At 41.6% G+C, this 14,016-nt stretch overlaps 1 protein-coding gene across 1 annotated transcript in view; it reads right to left on the reverse strand.

The window, feature by feature from the left end:
- Positions 1–1,053: 1,053 nt before the first annotated feature.
- Positions 1,054–14,016, reverse strand: part of LOC122553133 (aftiphilin) — a 56,544-nt gene continuing 43,581 nt past the window's right edge. The window contains exons 8-9 of the mRNA XM_043696696.2: positions 4,779–4,902; positions 1,054–2,158 (exon numbers count right to left, since the gene is read on the reverse strand). Coding sequence (XP_043552631.2) covers positions 2,020–2,158; positions 4,779–4,902 — 263 coding nt within the window. The 3' untranslated portion in view covers positions 1,054–2,019. The remainder of the gene's footprint in view (positions 2,159–4,778; positions 4,903–14,016) is intronic.

Below are 14,016 nucleotides of genomic sequence, written 5' to 3' on the forward strand. Positions count from 1 at the left end.
AAATATTCAACTCTAAATGTGCTTGTCAGATGTGAAATATAATGTAATCTGAGTTTGGCAGATTTTAATCAGTGATAGGCCATTGCAGCTCACAATTCGAACCTCAACTGGTTTTGTTGAAAGGTTTTATGGATGATGCTGCATGACAGAATCTGCACACCAGAGGGCAGTGTTACTCCACAGGATGAACAATGCTGTCCAGCCACAGAATGGCCATCATCAGGTTAAAGGAAAATGGTCCCCATTAGCAGCTATTGATTCTCAGTCCTTTGTTTGCCCAGCTGTTGTTCTTGCTCTCTCTGGTCTCTATTCCCAACTATTATTTACTCCCTCCACACCACCTTCAGTGTTTATATCAACCTTATCCCTACCTCTGAGCCAGGTTCAAGTCCCATCTGCTTCCGAGAGGGGTCATGACATCCCTGAACAGACAAATTAGAAAACATCTCCAATGCAATTATTCACTTTGCTGTTTAAAAGCCAGTGTCCAGTCATTCTCTAATTGCATCAGAACTATAAACTGTTTTCAAAAAATGGCCATGGACTGATTTCACTGTCCTAATGTGGAAGGGACAGGTTTTCAAACAAAGGCTTCAGTTTCTGAGCAGCACCATTAAAGATACTGTCTTCACACCCAGGTTAGAGTTAACACTGACCCTGCAACATCTACATAAGATGCGAATGGCAGTGGGGTAATGGATTTGTTGCTGGATTAATAGTGCAAAGGCACATGATCTAGGGTTCAAATCCTTCCATGGCAACTGGGGAATCTAGATGCTATTGAAAGCTCGTATGATTAATGGTGAGCAGGAAACAGTCATTGATTGTTGTAAAAACCCACCCGAGTTTATTAGTATCCTTTAGGGAGAGAGATCTGCCATCCTTATCCCGATCTGGCCTATGTGACTCCAGTCACACAGCAACATGGTAGACTCTTACACGGCCCTCCGAAATGGCCCTGCAAACCCCTCAGTTCAAGGGCAATTAGGGATTAGCCTTGCCGGTGACAAAATCACAGCACTTACTGTCACTGAAAAACCACAGAACAACTGATTTTCAAATCATCTCTCTTTATTTCTGTATATTCTAAAAGGAAATGTACATTCTACAGTTATAAAAGAACCTGGGCATGCACATCAACCTATACAGCTTCCTCTCTGTACCAGAATTTTTCCATAGGAATTTCACCAACATTTACAATTCATAGTTATTACTGTACATACAGCTCAAATCATTGCAAACTATTATGTCCACCTTGTCTTTACACTGTGCAAAATCCTCAATAGATGCATTGGCAAAATAAAGCAGAAATAATAATAAAGATCAGGTTTCACCTCAAGAATCTGAATAAGACATTTAGATATTGGTCCCTCACCCCCCAAATGAGCTCAGGTTTGTGGGATACAGCATCACTTTGGAGACCAGCTGAACTGGTGCCTGTATTGTTCTGAGATAGTGGTTTCCTAAATGACCAAGGCCATTTCAGCTCTGTCGTGTCTCGAAAGGTGGTTGCATCCCTGCTATTTGGCTCTGTATGAGACAGACCACCGGCTTGATGTGGAAAATGGCAGTGCCCGAAATGCCGAGAACCAGTGATGCTTTACTGAACGGGCTTGGAAACCATCCAAACCTCCACAAAAAAAAAACTAAACAGGAAACAAAACCAAACATTCACCAGGATCCCGCCGTTGGTCAGAATCGGAATAGTTACATCAGTTTGCAATCATTTTCTGCAAGTCCCTGACAGATTAGCTGACATGAGAGAAATTTATAAACCCAGCACAGCAAAAGATAATTAACCTGCAAAGAAAAACTTGATATTTACAGATTCTTCTCTAATATAAACACTTAAATCACCTTGGTATAAATAAATAAACATCAATGTATTCTCTGTGGAACTCTCCAGAAACTGGCGAGCAACAAATCATCTGAATGACTGATTAGTTTCATTTTATTTTGAGAAAGCCAAAATTAGACTGATTTTAAAATGTTCAGAAAAATAAAAGTGGGATCCTTGGCTCAGTCTGTGTGGGAGCTTACCAAAGGTGTTAATGTGGTTGGGAACATCAGCACTTTGGCGTGCATGAATGACAGGTCAGGAAGGCTCGCTATCACTTTGGCTGCTTCTGTACTGAGAACTTCCTCCTGTCTTGGTTTCCTAACGAAAATAAATAATTATTATAAATTTGAATACTTCAGCCAAGGAATACTAAAAAACATTCAACATTATTTTTGAAAGTCAGAGTGATGCATAAAGTCCAGAAGTCAAATATTCAAAGATCAGTGTAAAACAACATCAAAAGCTTTACTCCCTCGAAAAAGCTGGAGATTATAAACAGTGTTTACACAGCACCTTCACCTGCCAAAGCAATTCACATGCCTGGATAGAAGGCAGTCTCTCCGATCCAATAACTCAGGCACAGGGATAGATTTTGGGGGGGGGGGGGGGGGGGGGGGGGCGCAAGAGGGTGGTGGAGAAAAGATTAAGAATCCAAACAGGTGAATTTACAGGAGTCAAATGGTGGAGTGATCCAAATGGGATCTGCAGCATCAAGGCAAAACAAGGAGAATGTAGAGACCAGAGGCTGAGGGCAAGAACTGGGGAGCTTTAAAATCAAGCCACTGATGATCTGCAATTCACAGGTCAGCAAGGAGGGGGGGGGGGGGCATGGAGAATCAGGAAGGGAAGGCAATGGCCAAGTGCCATTATCACGAGACTATTCATCCAGAAACTCAGATCATCTCCCAGCCCCAGTCCCCACTTGAATTCAATAAACAAATTCTGAAATCAAGGATTTACTGAAGATCATGAAATCACTGTCGATTGTCTAAAAACCCATCTGGCTCAATTATCTCCTTCAGGGAAGGAAATCTGCCTTCCTTACCTGATCTGACCTCCATATGACTTCAGACCCACAGCAATGTGGGTTGACTCTTAACTGCCCTCTACGCAAATGGGGATGGGCAATAAATACTGACCTAGCAGCGACACCTCATCCTGCAAATGAATGAAGAAAGGAGCTAAGCAGCAAAACATTGGATCAACTCAAGTTCACACTGGGTGGGAAACAGGAAGCTGCCGGAGAAAGCTTTGTAATAGCCAAACCTAAAGGAGCAAAGGGAAGGGTGGACAAATGTGGCAGGGGCAGGGGCAGGGGCAGGGGCCGGTGATGCTGCACCTACTGGAACACTCTTTCTTGCTGATGGGGAGGATACCGAGATCAAAAACATAGCTCAGGGCCTAAACAGCTTGGCATGGCCTGGGACAATGACAGAACTATTGAACAGGGAATGGAGATCAAGGAGAGTCAGAGACTGGGCACACTGCACTGAATAACTCCCTAAAGCCTGTCCACCATCTGCAAGGCACAAGTCAGGAATGTGATGGAATACACCCTACTTGCTCCATCAACACTCAAGAAGCTTTATACCAACCAGGACAAAGCAGCCCACTTGATTGGCACACCACAAATATCCACTCCCTCTACCACTGACACTTAGGAGTGTGCACCACTTTCAGGATGCCCTGCAGAAAGTCACTAAGCTGTCCTAATAGCAGGTTCCAAACCCCACCAATTCTATACAGAAGGACAAGGCAGCAGATACATGGGAATCCCACCACCTGCACATTTCCCTCCTAGCCACTTACTTGGCACTATGTCATGCTCGGTCTCCCTAACAGCATGCCAGGGTTACTACAGCATATGGTCTCTGGCAGTACAAGGCAACAGCTCAGCACCACTTTCTCAAGGAATTCAGGATGGGTAGCAGATGTTGGCCCAGCCAGCAATGCTCATATGTCAGGAATTAATCAGAAAAGGCAATAGTCTTGGCCTTTTAATGTGACATAGGAGGAATACTATATTCACCAAGGGCTGGAGGCATCAGCCATGGTGATATGAGAGAGATAGCAGAGGAACCGAAAGCTGCAGTGAGGGATGTGACAGTGGCAAATGTTGGCAGCTCTCTATGAAACCTGCTGAGTGGGCAGTGCCATGGAAAAGAGGGAGGGAAGGTATAAGGGAAGAATGTTGTAGTTAAGTCTGTTTAAACGTAAGTGACAGGGGGTGTGTCAGGAACAAAGAGCAAGGATAGTGCACTGCGATCACAAACACATCACAGATTACTGCTGAGTTTTAATTGCAGTGATGAGTGAGGTGAAATAAGCAGAAAAGAGATTGGAAGGCATGTGACACCAGGTTATAGCCCTCCAGGGGGTTTATTCGCTGCTTCTTCACAATTTCACCTGAAGGGAGTGCTCCAAAAGCATGAGAATTCAAATATAACCTGGTGTCATGTGACTTCCAAAACCATCCACCCCAGTCCACCATTGGCATCTCCACAAGGAAGAGGTGAGACACAAGGCTATAGATAGGAAAGAATGTGAAATAAACAGGTCCCATCTTCAGAGCAGCTACAAATATTGGAAATGCAACTGTGTCTGAATTGGATGAAAGATGATCCCACTGAAGACAGCTGTGCACTGTCAACACGGAATTCACTTCAAAATAGAATTACATTGGAGAGTCTTTGTTCAGCTATTCACAAAGAATATCTCCAGTTCAAAGAAAATAAACTGGGTTACACTTGAGACACTTTCAAGAAGCAGTTCATTGTCAAGGTTCTGTTTCTGGGGAACATCATGTAGATTAAGCACCTTAAATATTAATACAAAAGTATATTTTAATTTTTAATCAGATACCCAACTGTTGTGTACACTGCACCATCCCTGGTAAACCTACCTGCTGGATGGGATTTCAAATAATGCGATTCCTTACCTGGTGGATGTGCTAGTCTTCTCTGCTGTCAACATGAGCCGAGCAAATGCATCAGTCATTCGGTTTACTGTACCAGAGTCTTCCAGTTTACATGTAGTCAGCTCATACAGTTCTGGGTCAACACCTGCAAGGTAATGTGGAACAGAATCAGAGGAACCTTGCTACAGCCACATGGAACTCAGCTACACAGCTACCAATATAGCTCCAAGCCCAGGGTTCCGATTTCTGTAAACATCTGAAATATTTATATCAAAATTACCAAACTGTTAACAAGTTTCAATCCTTATTATGCCAGCTGCAATCTCACTGAAGTTTCCAATCGCGCACAGAATTAGCCAAGTCACCGCTGAGGAGTTTAAATGGCGACATTGTTTTGCATGACATAGAACAGATTCTCTGTAAAAATGTGGCCCACGTTTGCATACACAGTGCAGATTGCTTGAAATTTAAAGGAAACTCTCCATATTGAACAGTTTCCACATCGCTTTCTTCCCGATAGATAAATACTATTTTGGTTAGTGATAGTCATTGCAACTTAGCTGCAGCTGAAACCTGGCCTTTTAAATACCTTGTACAATATTGATTAAATGATTTGAAATACAGTCAGAGTTGTACAGCACAGAAATACCCTTTGCAACTGATAGCAAATGAGTTCTTCCTATTTTGCAAACTCTTGATCCTGGGACTACCACTAAAAATGCAGACACTGAATAAATTTTACCTGGCAAAGTATTACATGATTAATCCAAACTACAGAAATGAAAATTACTGCTGACCGCAGAAGCAAATTTATAATCTTTGAAAATGGGTCATCTAAGATTAGAACAGTACACCAGAAAGAATGTAAAGTGACAAACTGTAAGAAAGTTCAGTCACCGAGAAGCCAGAGTTACAGGCTGACTTGAAGAAAAGTCAGGCTATTCATGTGTAAAGGCCAATATTTGTAGAAACACAAGAACTAGGAGGAGTGAGTTGTTCAGCCTCTTAAGCCTGCTCTGCCAGTTCAGGAGGTCATGGCTGGCTTCATCTCAGCTTCAACTTCTTAACCCTTTAACCCTTCTCCAATTTCCCAACATCCCAGCACATGCCACACACTGTGGGGGGAGTGAATCTCTCACATTCACATTCCTTTGAGAATCAATTGCTCTTCATCTTTGTCTTAAATCCGCTATCCCTTATCCTGAAACCAAGACCATTTGTTCTAGATTGCCCTGAAAACAAAGCATGCTGGGTGATCACAGTGGGTCAGGCAGCATCCATGGTATTGCTACTATTGATGATTTTTCATCAGAGCCCTGAAGCATAGACTCAAAACATTAGCTTGTTCTCTCTCCATGGATGCTGTCTGACCCGCTGTGATTGCCAGCACTTGCTGTTTTCAGTAGATTCCAGCATCTGCAGTAATTTGCTGCTATGTTCCAGATTGTCCCATGTAAGGGAACATCCTCTCTGGGTCTTCTTTAGAAATCTCCTTTCCGATTTTATATATGTCGAATATACTTCCTCTCATTTTCCTAATCTCTAGACAGTACAGGCTTAAACTGCCCAATCTCTCTTCATAAGAGAAAGTCCTCTTCTCTGGAAACAATTTAGGGAATCCTCTCTGAGCTGCCTCTGATACGAATACATCCCTCCGTGACTCCCTCGTCAGATCCACACCCCCCACCAACCCAACCTCCACTCCCGGCACCTTCCCCTGCAACCGCAGGAGGTGCAAGACTTGCGCCCACACCTCCCCTCTCACCTCCCTCCAAGGCCCCAAAGGAAACTTCCATATCCGCCACAGATTCACCTGCACCTCCACACATATCATCTATTGCATCCTCTGCACCCGATGTGGCCTCCTCTATACTGGGGAGACAGGCCGGCTACTTGCGGAGCGTTTCAGAGAACACCTCTGGGACACCCGGACCAACCAACCCAACCACCCTGTAGCTCAACATTTCAATTCCCCCTCCCACTCCACCAAGGATATGCAGGTCTTTGGACTCCTCCATCGTCAGACCACAACAAAACAACGGTTGGAGGAAGAACGCCTCATCTTCCGGCTAGGAACCCTCCAACCACAAGGGATGAACTCGGATTTCACCAGTTTCCTCATTTCCCCTCCCCCCACCCTGTCTCAGTCAAATCCATCAAATTCAGCACCGCCTTCCTAACCTGAGATCTTCTTCCCGACCTCTCCGCCCCCACCCCAGTCTGACCTATCACCCTCACCTTGACCTCTTTCCACCTATCACATTTCCGACACCCCTCCCCCAAGTCCCTCCTCCCTACCTTTTATCTTAGCCTGCTGGACAAACTTTCCCCATTCCTGAAGAAGGGCTTATGCCCGAAACGTCGATTCTCCTGTTCCCTGGATGCTGCCTGACCTGCTGCGCTTTTCCAGCAACACATTTCCAGCTCTGATCTCCAGCATCTGCAGACCTCACTTTCTCCTCAAAGAATTCAATAGTCTTACAAGCAGGTTCGAGTAAGCCCATTCACTGAAACAGTGTGTTTTTCAAAGTAAAGAAAGCAAAGAAACAGCTCTGACCTTTCCAACCTACAAGTTCAACGTATTGTAAATCATTTGTCAAACCTATTTTCCAGGGAATTTATGTGCACACACTGGCAAATGTACAAAACCATTAATTTTCATTCATCACAGTCTTGAATATCGAAGTCTGCAACTTTCAATAGAGCAAATAATTTCAGAATTCATCTCAAGGTTATCAGTCTGCTTTCAACTTCATTAAACTAAATTTGCTGAGGAGACAAAAATGTGAACCCGCCCCAAGATGAAGATCACTTCGACTAAACTAAGTTAGAAACATAAGCAAGATGATGGTCCCTGGAAGTGGCAGAAATGCTCTTTGAAAAATAGTCAAAAAGTTATTTAAGTACATAGACTTTTCCACCATTTAAAATGGTACAGCTTTGTACAATATCTCCTGAATAAAACAACAAATTGTGCAACCTGTAGTTCAGCAGACTCCACTCCTTAGTCAGCAGGAGCATCACTTGATATTGCACACAGTCAGACTGAGACCCAAACGGTCCCAGCTTGTATTCCCAATATCCCACAGTAAGCAAGCTGATCCAAGACATGGTTCTGGCAGAAATACCTCCGTGCCTCAAAGTGAAGGAATAACAAAAGGGTAAGTTTCTACTTCCTAAATTGGAGACAAAATGTTTCGAATTGTTTGTTTTGCCGTCATGGCACATGCTCGTGAGTGTCTGTCATGATATTTTTGTTCCCAACTGTTTCTCTGTACCCCCTCTCCGACCTACCACAGAAATATCCTTCAGTACAGAATAAGAGGAATTGATATAAAGGATAATTATATTCCATTTTTAAATGTGTTTGTTCCTCTGAGCTACTTAACACGGGACCTAATATTAAACATTCACGCCACACAAATACCAGCAATGACCACCTCCAATAAGAGATAATCAACCATCAGCTCTTGGTAATCAACTATGCTCCCATTACTGATTTCCCAACATCAACATCCTGGAGATTACCATTGAACAAAAACTGAACTGGATTAGCCACTTAAATACTGTGGCTTCATAAGCAGGTCAGAGGATAGGAATCCTGCGGCAAACAACTCACCTCTTGACTCCCCAAAGCCTGTCCATCATCTCCAAGGTACAAATCATATTTGCCCGAATGGGTGTAGCTCCAACAACACTTGAGAAGTTTGACAATCCAGGAGAAAGCAGTCCACTTGATTGGCGCCACATCCACACAATCACTCTCTCCACCACTGATGCTCAGTAGCAATAGTGTGTACTATTTACAAGGTGCTCTGAAAATATTTAGACAGCATCCTTCCAAATCCATTACCACTTCCACATGGAAGGACAAAGACAGCAAAGGTCACTCAGTGTTTAGCACTGCTGCCTCACCGCGCCAAGGACCCAGGTTCAATTCCAGCTTCGGGTGACTGTGAGTTGTTTGCACATTCTCCCCAGTTTCCTCCGGGTGCTCCAGTTTCCCCTCTCAGTCCAAAGATGTGCAGGTTAGATGGATTGGCCATGCTAAAATCGCCCGTAGTGTTCAGGGATGTGTAGGTTAGGTGCATTAGTCAGGAGTAAATGTAAAGTAATAGGGTGGGTTACTCTTCAGTGGGTCAGAGTGAGTTGTTGGGGGCCTGTTTCCACACTGTAGAGATTCTATCAAATACTTGGGAACATGACCACCTGCAAATTCCCTCTAAGGCACTCTCCATCCTGATTTGGAAATATATAGTCATTCTGTCAAAATCCTTGGACTTTCTGCCTCATAGCATTATGGGTGTCCCTAAATCAAATGGAACTGGAGCAGTTCATGGAGGCAGTTCACCCCCACCTTCTCAAGGGCAACTAGGAGTGGGCAATAAATGTTGGCCCAGCCAGCAATACCCATACCCATGAACAAAAAGAAAACTATGTCCAAGAAAGGTGAAAACGAGTGGACAGTGGCATATCATCACTGATCCCCTGCCTACCTTATTTGTAAGATCACCTGGTCAAAGTTACCCCTGACAAAATGCCAAACATGAGCTTCTTGACATGGCAGTGTGATGCTTCTCTGCAAACACTTGCAGCATGCTGTGGTACCTTGAAAGGAGCAGACTGCTGTTTGATTGTACAATCAAGCCAAATGGCCAAGTCAGAAACTGCAACTGTATATTGTTACTCATCTCTCCATCAGGAGATGGAGCATTCAGAATAAAGAAGTATTCACTGTAAAGCTGCATGGCTGCTCTCACAGGTAAATACATTCTCAATATAGGTCTAAAAATAGCTATGCTCCAAAAATATTCAAAGAATTAGGCCACGTATAAGGGCAAGTAAACCCAAAACCAGTAAAGCAGAGGCAGAACAAAGATCAACTGCCACCTGTAGAATTTCTAGATTACTGAGAAAACTGGAAGATAATTTTGCCTCAGTATCCAAAACCAAAAGGTCAGGTAGTGCAAGTTACACTGAATTGGAATGAGCTAATAAAGTAAGTTCAGTTCAGAGAGAATGAGCTTAAATCAGCTCCTCCAATAGCTTGCACGTGTTTCTAGTTAGCTGCATGGGTACATGTATCTGCCCAACAGCAAGTAATATTAAAGGTAGTTCGGTTTTAATTTCAACCCTTATGAACATCTAGAAAAGTTGTGAAATATTTCAGCAGCTATTCGTATTCAGACTTTTCTCTAAGTGCAAGGCAATTATCATTTCTACATAAGCAGCAGTGACCAACTGTCGTCTTGCATCGAATCAAAATGGCACTTTTCAATTACATGACAACAACTCAGGGGAATTCAACACCCTCTTGAGATTGCATTCACAGAATTCACCTGAAGAAGGAGCGTCGCTCCAAAAGCTAGTGTGCTTCCAATTAAACCTGTTGGACTATAACCTGGTGTTGTGTGATTTTTAACTTTGTACACCCCAGTCCAACACCGGCATCTCCAAATCTTCACAGAATGCGGTGGTGTTGGATTTAATTGCTCACCCTAATTACCTTTAAGTTGTAATACAACTCAGTTACTTGGAAATAATTTCAGCGCAGTGAACAACATATCGGTGTGGGACTGGAACCTCTATCCTAAATAATTGATGGGACACACACAAAATCAGAACATCTACCCTTTCAGAATCTTGAATGTGTCAAAGTTCATTCAGCCTATCACAGAATAAGCCTCATATGTAGGGCCAACCTAGTGAACCTTCACTGTACTGTCTTTAACGCAAGCATATCCTTCCTTAAATGTAATGACAAACACTGAACACTATTCTCATTGTCACCTTGCAACCTTGTAGGGAGGCTTCTTTATTCTTGCATTCCAAGCCCCCTGCAAACAAACAGCAATATGCCTCTAGCCTTCCTAACAGTACCTGTTTACTAGCTTTGTTTTCCTTGCACATTGTCTCTGAACACTTATGATATCTCAATAGGAAAGTAACTGTTTTATTTTGCTAGATACAATAACATTTCAGAAAGTTAATAAATTAAATAAACTACAGAGACTATTCCAAAACTAATCCTGGATGACGATCAGGGGCTATATGGCTTCTTCCTACTCCCAATCCAAAGGGCTTTCATTGGTGCCATGGTAAAGCCATTGCATTACTTTCAAAATACTCCAAGCATCTCATTTGTAAACCCCATACAAAGCATGGTTTCCAAAATCTTCTGTTGCATTTGAAGCAGCAGTTCCTAATTCCGGTAGTGGAGAGAAAGATAGGCTGCCCCTTTGCAATAGCAGTAGAGTTTGTGTGGCTAGCCCTCAGACACTAACCACCTGAATCAGCAGCCAGGATATAGAATGAATCATTTTTTAAAATGGAAGCACGTAGGTCCATGACATGTGTTTTAAACTTGAATAAAGGTCATCATGACACCGTGTGACTACAGTGACCAGGAAAGCTAGGTCAAAACATAGGAAAATAGATTTGCTATGGAAGACTTTGAAGAAGATATTTAATTACTTTCAGTAAAGATTTATCCTAATTAGAATGAAAGAGAAGGATCCATGGCTAAGAAAGAGATCAAAAGAAACACTGTACACATTTCCAAAGATGAATAGTGGGTGAGAAAATTGGACAGAGTTTAAACAAACAAAGCCTGACTAAAAAGAATAGAGAGACTTAAAGCAGACTGGGAGACAAAGCAAACAAGTAATAAACATATTAAGAGCTCCCACAGGACCAAATGGCTAGCATCTTAGTGCCTTAAAAGAAGTGGCCTCACAGAGAGGAAATGAATTGCTTTTAATCTTCAAAAATTCCTTCGATCCCGGAGTGGCTCCAGCAGATTGGAAAATAGCAAATGCAACCCCTTTATTTAAGGAAGGAGGGAAGCAACAGTCATAAGTATTAGAATCCAATGCTGAGGTTACAGCAGAATACTCAAATTCACAACATTATCAGAGTCAACGTGACTGCATGTAATAGAAAACCGATTTATCTACTCATTACAGTTTTTTTGACAAAGTAACATCTGATGAAGAGAGGGAAACTAGTGGATGTGGTGTACGTGGATTTTCAATAAGTGTTTAAAATATATCAGATCAAAGGATTTTGCACAAGATAAATGCATATGATACAGAGTAACATGTTTGTTACTATGAGTTCATTGGATGTGGATATCACTGGTTAGACTAGGTACTGGCAGCTGAGTCTTTACATTTATTCAGGAGTAAGTTAAGTTCAGAGTTATGAAGAACTGACAGGAAAGGTGGAGATTATGTCACAACGAGATCAGCTCGGATCTTATCGAATGGCCAACTCCTGCTCCTAAGTCTCTAGATGTTTGTTAGGAATGAAATTCAAACCTGCTAACTACCCTCAGTATTGCACGCTGTAGGGCAGATATAGGCGAGGTACCCATGCAACTAACTAGAAACAAGTGCAAGCTTTTGGAAAAGCTGATTTATGCTCATTCCTATTTTCTTGAGCTAAGGCTAAGGCTAAACTTGTGCAGCTGTTAAGCAATAGTATAATGCTATTTTGCAATGGGAAAATGTAATTAATTGCAATTTTGAAAGATGTCACTTATTTTTATTGCACAGTAGTCATATTTCAGTAAGTGAACAGGATGGTAATGCTAGTTTCAATCACAATGCATTTAACTTCCTTGTATGGGCTACATTTCAGTGAATTATCCAAAATGCTATCCCTTCAATAATTCACAATTTACTTTCTAATCATGAATAATGTTTAAAGAAAAACAGACAGCATCAGCCAATTGTTTGACATTAAAAGGGAGTTGCATCTTCAATTACCACCCTTCTTTTGAAACAGGAAAACCTTTGAGCAACATTTTAACAATAGATTTACTTCAGTGCCACCTTTTAATACTTTTTCAGGGAAAAATTGGCAAAATAAAATCAGAAAGCCTTCACGGAAACCATGAGCAAGAACGATATAAAGATTATCTCCTTCCCTACAATTTTGTTACCTAACTAAACAAACTAGACAATTCGCTGGAGTTGCATTGTAAGATTTAACTGCTGTTATGGCTCAAGAAAAGGGGAATCATTAGCAGAAAGTCTGGGAATTAGCATGAGAATGTTACCAATTCTTTGGCCTGCAATGTTGTACAGCAGGCATGGGATTGGTGACAGAAATGGATTTACAATTAGTATCTACAGTATCACTAGAAAAGATTAACTACAGAATGATCCTTTTCAAACTAGACATGTTTTTGGATGGTCAATAGTGAATGTTTTATGTTTCAAGAGAAGCTGGGAGCTGAGTGAAACAGGATACAAAATGCCTTTCAGAATCGGTTTGAGGCCCACTCCCAGCACAACACATAGCGAGATGGTAACAATGATAGTTTGGGGAATGTTGGCTTTGCCATCCATTAATGTCCGGGGGGGTGGGGGGGGGATAAAACTACGCCACAAACAACTATTAAAATACAAACTCATCCCAACCACTTGCTATGTTGTAACTGTAATAGAGAGAGTAAGGCTGAATGTTCAATGAAGGTTTATATTCACTTGTTGCATCTGTTACATCTTTTGGAAAAATAAAATAAAAAATAACTTCATTATATTGAAATAGATTATATATTGAAAATTCAGCAATGTAAAAGACAGTGGGAGCTAGAAATAAACTTCTACGGATCTTCACTTTATATTTGATATTCAATAGGATGCAGCAGAACTGGAAATGTTTTCAATTCTCAAATCAGTTTCTTCTATTCAGGTTAAGAGCAACCACTGTTATAAATATACAGAGAGTCAGGATTCCCTCCTCAACATTTAGTGATAACATAACTATTGCCTTAAAGGAGATAGTAACTCAAGATACTGAAGATTCATTTTACAAATGCATCAGGATATATGGCAATGACAGGGCAGATAGGCCACCAATGAATTGGTTGATTTCAACAAATCATGATAGTGAGTCATTCCAGTTAATCTTCAGATAGCGCAGAGGAAAAGGAGGCCTAAATACATTTACAGTTGCTGCAGCTGAATGCTACTTGTTTGAGATATACATAAGACTAAAATGCTGCCTGTGTGTACAGTCGACAGTACTCATAATAGTTAGTTGGTTCACTGGAATTACACTACTTCATTCCAATTAATGTTCCCGTAAACAAAGCACAGAAACCAGAAATAAAGATAAAATGTCTTAAAACAAAATTTCAAATGGAAAACAATTAATGATTCTGCCATTTTGAGCTAATTAACTATGTTGACTTTTGTTTCTCAAACACTGATTATAAACCTCAGAAACTATGATGGGTCTATTTGAGATC

Source organism: Chiloscyllium plagiosum, unplaced genomic scaffold (genome assembly GCF_037043375.1).
Source record: "Chiloscyllium plagiosum isolate Xiang-an unplaced genomic scaffold, Cpla_swu_hap1 HiC_scaffold_10, whole genome shotgun sequence".
Taxonomy (NCBI): Eukaryota; Metazoa; Chordata; class Chondrichthyes; order Orectolobiformes; family Hemiscylliidae; genus Chiloscyllium; species Chiloscyllium plagiosum.